At 45.0% G+C, this 15,659-nt stretch overlaps 1 protein-coding gene across 5 annotated transcripts in view; it reads right to left on the bottom strand.

The window, feature by feature from the left end:
- The window catches only part of LOC140077099 (coagulation factor VIII-like), an 810,463-nt gene that overhangs the window by 553,052 nt on the left and 241,752 nt on the right, over positions 1-15,659 (bottom strand). For all 5 annotated transcript variants that reach the window (XR_011849697.1, XM_072123989.1, XM_072123990.1 and 2 more), the window contains exon 9: positions 6,494-6,623. Coding sequence is in view for 4 of the 5 variants with exons in the window: in XM_072123989.1 (XP_071980090.1) it covers positions 6,494-6,623 (130 nt within the window). In the remaining variant the exon portion in view is untranslated. The remainder of the gene's footprint in view (positions 1-6,493; positions 6,624-15,659) is intronic.

The raw sequence follows: 15,659 nt of genomic DNA, 5'->3' as shown, positions 1-15,659 counted from the left end.
CTAAACTGAATAATCCCAAATTTTTTAATCTGTCAGTGTATTCTAGTTCTAGTAGCCAATATGTAATTTGCATTATACTCACTATTTAAACTGGACTTGCAACTTTATATTTATTTGTCTGTTCCTGTTTAATACTAATTTCCTCCCTCTCCCACCCCTCTGTAGAAACGCCTGGTGAAATGATCAACGTATGAAGTCCCGCCTCCTGATGGTCTCATACCTCCACCTGAATTTACCGGCTCTGTGACATCAACAGTAGGGGACCTATTGAAACTGTATATATTATGTTTGTCTAGGCAGTGCATTTAGACATTGACAAAGGCTTGGATGTTAGCTGAAACTTGTTCTTTGTATATGCTACACGATGTCTGAATAAAGTATAACAGCAGAGAAAGAGAGTGAGTGCCAGGATTTTTTCCTTTCACGTGTATTTGGCATTCTATTCGTCTATCCACGTGCACTACGCCAATACGGAGTGCCGTCTCTATCTGTACCTTCTGTACCTCGCCTTGGGAGGTACAGGTACACAAAGTCGCACCTGTGGAAGTCGTACTTGCTGCTGGGGGAACTTTTTAGTGGGGGCTGTGCAGGACCTTACAGGGGGCTATGAGGACCTTACAGGGGGCTACAGAGGACCCTACAGGGGGCTGCAGGGGCCTTACAGGGGGCTGTGGGGGACCTTACAGGGGGCTGTGGGGAACATTACATGAGGCTGCGGGAGACATTACAGATGGCTTCAGGGGACCTTAAAGGGGATTGCAGGGGACCTTACAGGGGGCTGCAGGGGACCTGCAAGGGGCTGTGGAGGACCTTACAGGGGACTGCGGGGAACTTTACAGAAGGTGTGGAGGACATTACAGTGGGATGTGGGGGACATTACAGGGGGCTGCGAGGGACATTACAAGTGGCTGCGGGGGGCCTTTCAGGGTTCTGAAGAGGACATTACAGGAGGCTATGGAGGACTTTACTTGTGAAATACGGCTGCCATAGGAGTGTCTAGTATGGTGATCACACTTTTGTGTCACCGTGCCGCCACAGGAAAAAAAATCTTTCTAGTAAGAATGGCCTGGCTGCGTGACTTTTTATGTAGAGGGGAGGAGTGAGGAGCACTCACCCCTTCTGTAGCAGTCCTGGCCAAGGCAAAACATACATGTGTGTGTTAAAGGGGCCTTTTAGTAAAGGAGATAAAGTGTTTTAGATTAGCAGCAGGATAACAGTGTTAGGGGACTAAGTTGAAGGGACAATAAAGAACATAAGAGGTCTGTGTGGTGAACTCCAAAGGGATGGCATGTGGCTGAAGAGGAAAAGCGGTGATGGAGAAGATAGAGATCAACTTCATGTAAAAGTACACGTCACCTTGTGATAGATGTAATAGGTAGGTAAAATGTGCAAGAGTGGATACTTTTGAAAATTTGGTAAATATGCATAGGGGCCCATGCCCCAAATTTGTTACAACCCTAGCAACACCCTTGAGGTAAATTATATAAAGATAACTATATAGAAGATAGGAGATAGATAAAGTAGAAGAGAGAAAGAAGATTGATTGAGGAAAGTTTTCAGCAGCACAATTCCAAAAAAAGTGGCGGGAACAAGCTACCAAGGGTAGACAAACATGTCCTCCAAAATATATACAATGAAAAATGCAGCACTCCAACGCAGGTAGACAGAAGGTAAAAAAGTGGTGTCTTTATTCATAGAGACAGCCTTAAGAAAGACTCATACAGAGCTGAAACATTGCCACTTGTCATCATGGAATAAAGACACCACCCTTTTTACCTTAAATCTACCTGCGTTGGAGTGCTGCTTTTTTCCTTGTATAAAGACAATAGACAGACAAAAGCTAGAAAGATAAATGGTTAGATAGGCAGATACATAGATAGGAAATATACAAATTATAGATAGATAATAAGACAGAAATGTATAGACAGGAAATAGATTATAGCCATCTTCACCCGGCATTCAGCTAAGTGTGACTAAAAGATCTTCACCCAGCATTCAACAATGCAGGGGACCCCTCTAAGACAGAGGGCCCTGGGAAAATGTCCAGTCTGGCGCCTCCTGAGGTACCCCTATGGTTTGTGTGTCCAGTGTCTTCATTGAATTGAATTGACATAGCAGTTTGGGTCTGTAGTTAAAAGAAAAGCTGATAGATCAAATCCTGTCATTTCTACTTGTCCTATTTTCCTAAAAGCATTGTAACAGAGAATACATTTTAAGATGGCGCTGGCATCGTGGACCATAACCAAAACGTCAAGGCTAAAGAATTTCAAAAATGCATTATCCTGACGTCAATGTGTGACAGCAGGGAAGTTCTCCAATCATGAGACTTCATAAGCTCAAAACTCTCCTCCCTCTTCTGTTTCTCTCTTGTTTTTCTATATAGTTTTGTGAAACCAAATAAACCTGTACAGTGCTGATTTTTGCCCTGGGTAACAGCATTAGCAAATCTTGCATCAGCAATTTTCAGTCATTCTTTGCATGTATATTGATTACAAACACAGCCAACGCACACTAAAAGAGGATATCTTGAATCCTACCCCAACAACATCCTAGCAACTGAGGAGGGGAGGTCTGTGGCAAGAGGCTTGAACTCAATCGGGCAGATTTATCAAGCTGTCTGAAAGTCAGAATATTTCCATGGCATTTCCATGGAATATTTCCATTCCATGTCCATGGCAACCAATCACAGCTCAGCATTCATTTTTCCAGTGCTCATGAGTATTTTAAAGGGGAGCTGTTATTGGTTGCCATGGTTAACTAGAAATATTCTGACTTTCAGACACTTGATAAATGTTCCCCAATGTCTGTTAGTACACAGAAAGAAAAGATAGGGTGGATAAGTTTGATAAAATAGCATTTAAAATGTGCTTGAAGTTCTTTCAGCTTCTTGCTCTTCATAAGCCCATTAAAACCCTCTTCTGTGTGAATTGCACTGACCCATCTCCCTCCACTAAACAGGTCAAGATTAAGATGTTGGTGAAGTTCTAAGCTGGGAGGTTACATTTTGGGACTTTTTCTCTGTATCAACCTTTTTGTTTGTCACAGGGTTATGCAAGTTTTCCTCAAGGGACATGATCAATTGATATGAATCCAAAGCTTTCTCCCTGCATTGAGGCACCCTTAAGAGGTGTCCTTTATTCCCACTCTTGTTTGTCCTGGAACCACTAGAAGCCAGACTGTAGCAGTAATCTTAAATGTGGGGCTTTCTTGCTCCAACATTCAGAGAGGTGGTGAACATGTATGCTGATGATACCCTTTTATATTTGGTGTTTGAATCCCTGCATGATTCTCTCATGGTCCTCCATTGCTTTTCCTTATGTCAGGACTAACCATTAAAGTCCCATATTCTACCTATGGATACTTCAAATACCTAACTAGGAATACATACATTCACCGGACACTTTATTAGGTACACCTGTCCAACTGCTAGTTAACACTTAATTTCTAATCGGCCAATCACATGGCGGCAACTCAGAGCATTTAGGCATGTAGACATGGTCAAGACAATCTCCTGCAATTCAAACCGAGCATCAGTATGGGGAAGAAAGGCGATTTGAGTGCCTTTGAACGTGGCATGGTTGTTGGTGCCAGAAGGGTTGGTCTGAGTATTTCAGAAACTGCTGATCTACTGGGATTTTCACGCACAACCATCTCTAGGGTTTACAGAGAATGGTCTGAAAAAGAAAAAACATCCAGTGAGCGGCAGTTCTGTGGGCGGAAATGCCTTGTTGATGCCAGAGGTCAGAGGAGAATGGGCAGACTGGTTCGAGCTGATAGAAAGGCAACAGTGACTCAAATAGCCACCCGTTACAACCAAGGTAGGCTGAAGAGCATCTCTGAACGCACAGTACGTCGAACTTTGAGGCAGATGGGCTACAGCAGCAGAAGACCACACCGGGTGCCACTCCTTTCAGCTAAGAACAGGAAACTGAGGCTACACAATTTGCACAAGCTCATTGAAATTGGACAGTAGAAGATTGGAAAAATGTTGCCTGGTCTGATGAGTCTCGATTTCTGCTGCGACATTGGGATGGTAGGGTCAACAACATGAAAGCATGGATCCATCCTGCCTTGTTTCAACGGTTCAGGCTGGTGATGGTGGTGTCATGGTGTGGGGAATATTTTCTTAGCACTCTTTGGGCCCCTTGGTACCAATTGAGCATCGTTGCAACGCCACAGCCTACCTGAGTATTGTTGCTGACCATGTCCATCCCTTTATGACCACAATGTACCCAACATCTGATGGCTACTTTCAGCAGGATAATGCGCCATGTCATAAAGCTGGAATCATCTCAGACTGGTTTCTTGAACATGACAATGAGTTCACTGTACTCAAATGGCCTCCACAGTCACCAGATCTCAATCCAATAGAGCATCTTTGGGATGTGGTGGAACGGGAGATTCACATCATGGATGTGCAGCTGACAAATCTGCGGTAACTGTGTGATGCCATCATGTCAATATGGACCAAAATTTCTGAGGAATGCTTCCAGCACCTTGTTGAATCTATGCCACGAAGAATTGAGGCAGTTCTGAAGGCAAAAGGGGGTCCAACCCGTTACTAGCATGTTGTACCTAATAAAGTGGCCGGTGAGTGTATATCCACATCTGAACATCTCAAGTTATTGTATACTTGCAGGCCAAGATCTCCTGATAGAATGAGCTTCTACTTTCTACTGTGGAATGTATTAGCTTGGTTAAGATAATATTTCTACCAAAAATATTGTATGTTGTGCAACAGTCTCTAGTCTACCTGCTTACTTGTCTAATGAATCACTTGCAGAGTATAATGATCTCCGGGGGGGAGGAAGGCCAAAGGTGAAGGGTAGACAATTGTGTGCCCCATGAGAGTATGAGTATGTGTCTCTACTGGACTTTCATTTGTATTATTAAGCTGCTTAGTTGTCTCATTTGACAAGTTAGGGGACCAAGGAGAGGGTGAGAATTCAAACACTGATTATGTCTCCCTTTAAAGGGCATCTAGAACAAGGATAAAGGATTGTAAAGTAAGCACACTAATAGACTTCTGTCAGGTTTCCATTTCTTTAAACTCCCTATACCCTTGTTTTTCAAGGGAAAAGGGTCTTTAAAAATGATGCAAATGCGGGGCTAACACCTATGTAGCTCAGAGCCTCTCAGGGTAATTTGCATAATTTTAAAAGCCATTTTTTGCCAAAACCAGGGCACTTATCGGTATATCAGTGTTCTTGGTTTACAATATTTGATCCTGGTGGTAGAAGTCCTTTAATGCTGCTAAACTACATCAAAATAGCAATCCAGCGTGATCTTGGTGATGAAGTGATATTTATTCAACCATAAAAAGAGTTGTAGCATCCTGGAGTGCAGGTTTTGTGGAGTTTGGATGCATTCGTTCAAAGTGGTCAGGTTTATTGAAGCATTCCCTCTCCCATTGTTTTTGGATCCCTTCAATGCTGCATATGTCCATCCCTTCCATCGTTTATTCCTTAGTATCCAATGTGTTAAATCTGCATCCAATTTGCCAACTGGCCCTTATTAGTGTGATAAATGGTCACATAGCTATATTATAGCAAGGGTGTGAGGACATTCATTCCACAGTGCGGCATTGTAAAGTATGACCCAAGCTGCTCTCAGAACTAGAATGACAGCAGCGTGGGGATTTGGCTTCTATCCCACTGTCCCCAAAGTCACTCTCTGTGACTCAGGGAAAGTCATAGACTAGGTTTTGAGCCAACATTTTTAACCAGCGTAAATGCACTTACTAACCACCATATACAGAAGCCATTGCCTGCTGCTGCTGAGTCTAGCTATGATTCTGCCAGGTCAGTAATATGAGCTCTGAGCTTTGATTGATTACTATAGGCAATGAGTATAAGACACTTATGTGTGAGGTAATATGGATAGGGATACAGAAATAGGGCCACATTTATCAGAAATGTCTAAGGTAAAACTGTTCCAGTTGCACATGGAAACCAATCAGAGATCAGTTGTAATTTTATAAACAGCTGTAAGAAAATGAAAGCTGAGCTCTGATTGGTTGCCGTGGGCAACTAAAACAGTTCTGCCCTCAGATACTTCTGATAAATCTCCCCATGGACATAGTTACAGACAGTCACTCACAGAGATGGTTAGAGACGTTCACTAAAAGGGACAGTCAGAGACAGTTACTAAAATAGACAGCCAGAAACAGTTACTCAAAGAGACAGAGACATTCAATAAAGTGGATGGTCAGAAAGGGAGAGTCATAGACTGTCAATCAAAGAAACAGTCAGACAGACACTGACTGTCAGAGTGACAGTCAGAGACAGTCACTAAAAGAGATGGTCAGTGACACAGAAGGTTAGAGACGGCCAGTGACAGAGATGGTCGGTGACAGAGAGTCAGAGAGAGCGAGAGATACATATAAAATATTTTTTGTTAACCCTTTCTATAGTTAAGAGCAGTTATTTCCTATCCCGGGCAGCACCTGGATCTACAGCTAGTTTTCTATCAAATGAAAATATGAAATACGTACCTGAATTAGATCTCCAACTTCTCCTCTAAGAACAGGTCCAAGGATTCCTGTTCCAGGAATTTCTGACATTTTTGGGTGGGTGAATTGCGAGTCTGTGAACTCCCTGTACACTGCTTTAGTAAAACGTTTCCTTAATGAGAGGGAAGGAATAGTGTGATTAAGATTTACCAGAGAAATAAGAACAAACAACATACATTAATTCATTAGCATGTAACCATGTGAAAACATTCAGCCCCTCCTCTCATGTGTTATTATTAAGACAAAAGCTTTTCCTGCTTGTCCTTTGAGGCAGCACACAACACAATTTGGGGTAGCAAGATTAAAAAAAGTAAAAAAGACCCCTATAGTTATTATTAATAGATTTCTATAGTTTAGATCACCATTTTTTAGAAACTGCAGCATTCAGCAAGTTGTGTCAACATGCTATACAACATGCTTACCCAAGAACTGCTCCATTAATGGGCTTTAATGAAAATATTCTGCTCACTGCTCCGGATGCTTCTACTTCAACTGGCAGGTTTTGAGATCACCTAAAAGGGCTCTGACCTGATATATCAAAAGTAACAAAAAAGGACCTCACTTTGAGGCACCTTTTCTAAAAAAAAAACTGAACAAAAAGTCCTAGTCCTTCAGTAAGGTCTGCAAAGTTTGGTTGTTGTGGTGTACAGTTTGGGCGATTCGGGTGGTCACAGCGGTAGATTACTAGCTGGTAGATTGTTAGATTGTAACTGTATATAGTTAATGCTGGGGGGACTGTATATAGTTAATGCTGTGGGAATGTAGATAGTTAATGCTGGGGGACTGTATGTAGTTAATGCTGGGGGAATGCTGTATGTAGTTAATGCTGGGGTACTGTATATAGGTGTTACTGGGGAGGCTGTATATGGTTAATGCTGGGTGGACTGTAAATAGTTGATGCTGATGGAAATATATAAAATTAATGCTGGGGGGCTGTATGTAGTGGATGTTGTGGGGCTGTATATAATTAATGCTGGGGAGGCTGTATTTAGTTAATGCTGTGGGGGCTGTATATACTTGATGCTGGGGGGATGCATATAGCTAATGCTGGAGGGCTGCATATAGCTAATGCTGTGAGCTGTATATAGCTATTGCTGAGGGGGAGTGTATATAGTTATTGCTGGGGGGAGTGTATATAGTTATTGTTAGGGGATATACATAGTGAATATTGGGAGCTGTATATAGTTATTGTTAGGGGGTTTCATATAGTTAGGGGGCTGTATAAAGTGATTACTGGGGGCTAAATATAGTTATTGCTAGAGGGCTGTATATAGTTATTGCTGGGGCTGTATATAGTGAATGTTGGGTGGTATATTTTCCCTGTCTGGACTACATTCAATGTGGGCCTACACCAGATTGTGCGCCCAGGGGCCCAAACCAACCTTAATCCGGCCTGAGCTATAGAAGTAAATTCTAAGCAGAAGAATCTGATAATTTCCTGGGGAAAAGTCAAGAAATTCTCCTGGTTGATATACCCTATATGTACTTTTGGGGATCATGGTATTCTTAATACCACTGAACAATGATGAGGAAACCATGACTGTGTGGAAACATGTGTCTAATTTCCACTAGATGTATATAAATTAAAAAGAATACCTTGTATGTCAGATGTTTTAACCCCATGGAGTCCACTGTTAAGTCACAGTCAAAACAAGGATAAGTTCCGATATTTCAGAATATTTTAAGACTCTTGTTGATCAGAATTTTGTTAATCAATTGGAGCAAAAATCATGAAACCATGAAGGTATGGAGTGGTTGCTAGTCTGTAACGGGGCCCCACAGCAGGTGCTATCTGCAACAGCAGCGGTCCCCATGTGCAAGCCCATCCAACAAGTAAGCACAGAAGACATGCTCCTCCTCACAACCCCCGCTGACAGCGACAAAGGAAGCAGAGGTTGTCACAGAAGAGGTACTGCACGGCCTAAAAATATCATGCTGGCAATGGAGGTGGAAAAACTGTTGGCGCTGGACATATCGTCATCTATAGAATCTACAATCTCAGCTGCTTTGCAGAAACTACAAAAAGATGTCTTCCACCATCTTAACTCCCATATAACTGAGCTAGAACATCATATGAGTGTGATGGAGGACGGGATGGGAAACACACAATCAGTGATACAGCAAGTATTGAAAACTAACGCTCAATTATTAGTGAAGGTTGATGATTCAGAGAACAGATCACACTGCAATAACTTGCACTTAGTTGGCATCTCGCAGGAAGTGCCACAGACAGGCCTAGTGAGACTATGTGCGGTGGACATTCCTCAGTGGCTAGGAATTAGGACGCCTTTCTGCGTGGCGCGCTCACAGAGTGGGCCCTCCAAGAGACCAGCAACAAAGCGGGGCCACGGACAGGTCATTGTGAAATATCTAGACTATGTGGACAAGATGGAGGTACTCACATTGTAACTATAGAGGAATGACCCCCTTCTACTCCAGAGACAGAAAGTCTTAATATTTGGTTATTACTAGGCAGAGGTGGCAAGTATAATAAATTCACCTTCAGACTTTATTAAACATTATTAAAAAACAGGGTGCAGTTTGCTACTGATCTTCCTCCCAGAAAGTGAGTGGCCAGAGGACAAAGGTCATTTCATGGAATCACTTGTGATGAGACAGGACAGATCCAGGAATGGGATAAGCAGGAGCTAAGATGTAGCCATACCATGTGGTAGCAGGTCCCGACATGAGAAGGATTCTTTCCTATACTGGGACTCAGCCAAGATTGTCATCAGGGGGAGGATCAGGTCTTACGTAGCATCACTAAAGAAGAAAACTACTTTCTGGCTAACGCCACGGAAACCATGGAAGAACAGTAGGTACAAGCGAAAGGAGAATTTGATCTATGGCAAGACAGGAGGGAGAGCTTCAAGAGAGATCAGGTAACAGCTGATTTCTTTAGATATGTGAACAAAGTAATTTCTTAAGGGTAGACAAATTGGGTTACATGTCAAAAGTCTGAGGAATTAGGATGGGGATCTCCAGTGGGATCCGAAAGACATAAATATGGTATTTTATAGAAAGTCTCAATATTTGGTCCTTTATACAGCCAGGGCCCAGGCAATGAGGAGATAGGGAAAGAGCACAGCTGAACGTCCCATTTGAGGAGGAAGAGGTTGCCCTAGTGATAAAGGAACTGGTGAACAGGAAAGCACCTGGGCCAGAAGGCTACCCAGGGGAAATTTTATAAATGCATGCAGCGGAGGTAGTGCCCACCTTAACGAAGGTATAGAAACATATAATGCTAATCCTTCCCATCGGGGGAGATGACGTATGTGAAGGTATTGCCAAAAGAGGGAAAGAATTTGGAGCAACCGGGGGAGTATAGGCCCATATCGTTCATAAATCAGGACATTAAGATTCTGTCCATACTCCTAGCATGGCGCTTCTCCTACCTAAGATAGTGGGAAACCATCAGGTGGGGTTTGTGAAGGGCAGGTCAGTGTTAACGGATATGAGAACGGTGCTGGCAGTCAAGGAAGCAGTGGGGGAGGGTCCAGCACTGCTGACACTTGACGCTGTAAAAGTGCTCGACAGTGTGAACTGGGATTGGTTGGCGGCAGTGCTGGACACTTTTGGTATACATGGGTTGTTTCCAAACTACATAGGGGCAGTGTCACGGGCACCCCCGCGATCCAAACAGCGAATTGCGGGTGCACCCGTGCCACTCTCCATGCTGCTGCTCCATTCCTGAATAGGCCCCACTCCCTAGGAGCTTAAAGGGCCAGCGCACAGGTGATTGGCGCTGGCCACTTCCGAGGCTGCATTTAATCCAGCGACACCCATCATTTCCTGCTGGATATTCAAGCCATTTCCCTGAAGAGAAAGACCTCCTGTGTATCCTGCGTTCCTGTGAATCCTGCGTTCCTGTCTGTTCCTGTGTTCCTGATCCGTGTGCCAGCTTCTGTGTTTCCTGACATGAGTCCTAGTGTGCCTTCATGCTGTTTTCCTGCTGTCACCCCGGGTACAGACTGTCTCCTGCATTACTACCTTGGCTGCCACCGCAGGCTAGTTGCACCTGTGGAATGACCTGGTGGTTCTCCGCCGCAGCCAGACCATCCCGCTTTGTAGCGGGCCCTGGTGAAGACCAGGCGCCACAGACTCCGGTCCCAGGTGTTCGCTAGTACCATCTCCTGTGGTGGTCCAGAAGGTCCACAGACTCACAGCCCTGACAGTAAGATCCGGCCATGGACCCCACCAAGGAGCCATGTCAGATACTGGCTGAACCCTCCGGTGTTGTTGCCCGGCAGTTGCCGCAGGAGAACTTTTAGGCCAAATTGCTTCCGCTCTCCAACAGCTGCTTGACTCTCAGGCGTAGCAGCAGGCCCCTGTGACTACTCCTGCGGCAGTTCCAGTGACTACCCCTGCGACTTCTGTTATCCCGGCTTGTCCACTAGAACCTTAGCCTAGGCTAAGGCTATATATGCCTGATAAATACAATGGTGATCCCAAACTGTGCTCGCTGCACATAAAGTTAATGCCATCTCAGTTTGTCACTTAGCGCTCCAAGTAAGCATTCATCATTATTAATTGTTCTAGTCCCAGTCCCTGAATAAATTATAGAAATAAACTTTTTAAAGGGGATGCAGCTGCATGACAGGAAGTTTGCTTTTGAAGTTAAATTTGTGCAATTTAATCCAGTTGTAATGAGTAGGAGGATAGCAGATAGGGAACACAACAGCGCTCATAGGATAATAACGTTTGGTTCAGGGTATATGACGTGGTTGAAAAGTCGCTTACCTGGGTGAGTTGTGCTTAACTATAAGGCACAACTCTCATATTGGCGTGTACGGTTATGGTCTAGGTGCAGCCGGTGTCTTTGGGTATTCCAGGCACGAGATGCTAAATCGGCTGGAGTCAGAAGATAGGTGCAGTGAAGCCAAGAGCGGGAGGCGCACAACCAGACCGGATAATGGTTCCAAATGGGTTTCTTTTTATTTAAATTACAGAGGAAACACAACGCGTTTCGGGGATCTGTGGTCCCCTTTTTTAAGTGGATAAGTGATCTGTTGGTTGGTGAAGGACAACAGTATGGTGCGCTAATACTGGAAATTGTAGGGGCAGCTAATAGTTGTGTTTAAGGATAGGACTTACCAGACTCTGGAGTGGTGTGTAGAATGCTCCAGTGTGTGTGCGCGCCATCCGGTGTGCTGGTTTAAAAGTCCGCAAAACCCTCTTTGCTGGCGGGCAATCGCGGGCTGTGCGCATGAGCACTGACTTGGAGGACACCAAAAACATGGCGTCTAGCAGGGCGGCGTCACAAATATTCTAGAAGCGTGGTGTGTGCTTAGGGTATTAGTGATACAATCCCTGAGATCGCGGGATGAGCTGTAGTGAAACAGTAGCTTGGGGACTTATAATGGGAGATTGCTGGGATGGATAAAAGATTAAATATTGGAAAGATCTTTGAAATGTAAGATTGGTTAGATGAACTAGTGACCAATTTGATGAATGGTAAATAAACAATTAATAAATTAGTTGGATGCATGAATAATTAAATAAATAAATGATTGATAATTCATTTATTAATTAATTAGTTCTCTGTGTAACTGGCTGGGTTTTTAGGGTGGAATAGTTAGAAGTTATCTTCAAACATTTCGTTGAGCCCGCTGGGTGGAGGCTGTTTAGTTTAAAGATCCAGTACATTTCGCGTTTGCGCAGTTTTTGGAAACGGTCGCAACCATCTCCAGGTATGGATTCAATGGGTGTGACTGTGAAGGCTGAGAAATCATTATCATGACAAACTAAAGCGTGTCTGGAGACACAGACTTTTAATTGAATAATCATTCACTCACTTATGTGCATTATCCTATATCTGTTTCCCTTCCATAAAAATTTTAAATTTGTGTACAGATCCCTTTGTTCTCCTTCTGTACCAACTCTTATGTTTGTGTATTTATACTGTTGCCCTTCACCAACCAACAGATCACTTATCCATTTGAAAAAGGGGACCACAGATCCCCGAAGCACCTTGTGTTTCCTCTATAATTTAAATAAAAAGAAACCTATTTGGAACCATTATCCGGTCCAGTTGTAATGAGTAATAAGGAAATTGATCTTGATTAGCATTGAGAATTCAGGAGGGAGAGAAGATTGCTAGTCTTGTCATACCCACAGATCACCCTAGCTAAAGGAGAGGCTTCTATACTCCTGACTGTATAAGGTCCTGGAGGTTTTGGACACTCAGATGGAGCAAAAGTATGTGTAAAAACAGCCCCAAGGTCCTCCCACACCAGCTGAAGTAATTGAAAAAGGCACTGATAATGTGCTGGTTACCATGGCACCTGTTGCAACTCAATATCAGTACACCCCAGCCAATAATGTGTACTTACGTGAATAATCTCCTATTAGGTTTGGATCCCGCTAATCCTCATCAGATGTCTTGTCGTGGTGCTATTGTGGACTTAATGCCCTATCAAACCCCCACCTGTTCCGAGAACAACCTAAGTCAAGGAGCAAGAAAGTGGGAGAGAGATCTATGGAAAACGAAGGAGAACATGTGGCTGTACCTAGCTCGAGTACTGAATATGACAGACTTCCCCCCTTTGGAATTCCAGCCTCCATATGTTAGACCGCCTGTATGAGCAGAGAAAAGCCATTAATGAATTTTTTATGATGCAAGCGGACCGGAGTACTCCCCTGTGTAACTTTGATGTGAACTTTCATGCGTGACACCTGCATTTGCTCAGGCCCTTTGAAGAGGTTATTTGTCAGTCACCAGGACTGCAGAATGAATAACGTCATTCCACTGCTTCATGTCCTGGAACTCATGCTGCAAAATCTGTCTGGTCAGGGCACTGGAGAAGTGGAGACTACATCTCATGGCCACATGAGTCCGGTGGGGGCTGAACTGGAGGAGGAGGACACAGGAGCACAAGCAGAGTCTGGTGCAATTTGTGGATTTTCTACTCAGGTGACAGGAGAGGAGGAGCAGGAGCATCCGGAGGAGGTAGAAGACGCAAATGACCCAGAAGCTCCGTGGCAGTATACTGCGGAGATGGAGGCCGGGAGTCCCTCAGAGTCACTTGCGCAGATGGCCCGCAGCCTGCTGCTTTGCCTAACTAGTGACAGCTGGATAGTCAACATCCGCCATAGGGATGACTTCTGGCTCTCCCCCCTCTTGGACTTTTTTCCTGCTGCTGAGAGGGAGGAAAAACTGGCATACTTTGGAGAAATACTGAGCACACAGTTGGCCGCTGCCTATGCGCACCATTGTCCATCCTCTGTCAGGTCTGACAGGGGGATTCCTGGCAGTCATTGCTCACCTACTCCTGCCACGGCTGCTGTGGGGAGATGGTGGGGGTAGGAGGAGTAGCAGTTCCATCAACAGCAGCTTAAGGCTGGATTTCTTAAAGGGGTTGTCCGAGTTCTTGAAAAAAAACAAAAAGTGGCCGGGAGAGGGCTGCTTAAAAAAATAAAGTCCTACTTACCTTCTGGTGCCCTCCAGTATCCAGCGCTGCTGTCACTCCGATCTGGGCGCCATGTGAACAAACATGGCTGCCGGAGCAGCGCTGGACTCCGGCCGGACCCGACAACCTTCCGGCCCCCATACACAATGCTGTGTATAGGGTCGAATAGGCGTGCCCGCCACGGCTGGCCGGAAGCTGAGTCCTGCGCTGCTCCGGCGGCCATGTTTGTTTACATGGCGCCCGGACCGGAGTGACAGCAGCGCTGGATACCGGAGGGCACCGGAAGGTAAGTAGGACTTTATTTTTTTTAAGCAGCCCTCTCCCGGCCACTTTTAGATTTTTTCAAGAACTCGGACAACCCCTATAATGAGCAATTTCCTTCACCCGCCTATTGAGGATGGTAGCCGCAACCAGCAGCAGCAGGACATGAAGCAGACTCTGCACCAGCAGGTGGTGGCATCCATGGACAGCACTTTACCACCTCAGGTAGAGGATCCCATGGACTACTGGGCAGCGAAACTTGATGCGTGGCCACAACTTGCGGCGTTTGCTGTAGAGAAGCTGTCCTGTCTGGCCATTATTGTGGCGTCAGAGCGGGTGTTCAGTGCGGCGGGGGCCATCAATACCCCAAGGAGAACCTGCTTGTCCACCCGTAATGTGGAGAGACTGACCTTTGTCAAGATGAATCAGGCTTGGATCAGCCAGGATTTCAACTCACCAATGCCTAATGCATCAGATTAGATCAGCCATGATGCCTACTCCAAACGTTGAGAAATGAGTCTGGGTTCTAACTACCTGCCTCAGCCACTATTATGATGCTGCCACCTGCCTGATGCCACACATCTTCTGCCAGTTGCTCCATCTGCCTCCTACCATCTTTACCAGGGACTGGAATTGTCCGCCACCTCCACACTATATCATTGTGCCACCCAGTAGGCTCCTGCTGCTGCTGCTGTCACCTCCACGTTATATCATTGTGCCACTCTGTGGGCTTCTGCTGCTACTGCTGCTGCTACTAATGCCACCTCCACACTATATCATTGTGCCACTCTGCGGGCTGCTGCTGCTAATGCCACCTTTACACTGTATCATTGTGCCACTCTGTGGGCTCCTTATGCTGCTGCTACTGATGCCACCTCCACACTATTTCATTGTGCCACTTTGTGGTCACCTGTTGCTGCTGCTGATGCACACTATATCATTGTGCTCTCTGGCCTAACATGTTGCCGCCACCTCCACACCTCTGACCTCATGCTGCTGCTGCTGCTGCTGGTGCCACAATTGCAGTTCTTTTTTGTCAAAGACCTGATATTTTTAGGAAAACTGTAATATATAATGGATCTGGCGTCTTGAATCTACAAATTAAAATTTACATTGAATATTTTGAATTCATTTCAAACTTCATTGTTGTGCCACAATGTGGCCTCCTCTGCTGTGGGTTTTGTGGGCTCCTGCTGATGCCACCTCTACACTATATCATTGTGCCACCCTGTGGGCTACTGCTGATACTGATGCCACCTCCACACTATATCATTGTGCTACTCTTTGGCTTTCCCTGTTGCTGCCACCATGTTTCTGCCACCTGTGGGATTCTGCTGCTGCTTCTTATGCCACCACCTCCACCTCATTGTGCCACTTTGTGGCCTCCTGTTGCTGCTGCTGATGCCACCTCCACACTCTGTCATTGGACCACTCTGTGGCTTTCCATGTTGCTGCCACCTGTGGGCTCCTGCTGCCGC

Source organism: Engystomops pustulosus, chromosome 9 (genome assembly GCF_040894005.1).
Source record: "Engystomops pustulosus chromosome 9, aEngPut4.maternal, whole genome shotgun sequence".
Taxonomy (NCBI): Eukaryota; Metazoa; Chordata; class Amphibia; order Anura; family Leptodactylidae; genus Engystomops; species Engystomops pustulosus.
This window is presented reverse-complemented; position numbering and strand designations above follow the sequence as displayed.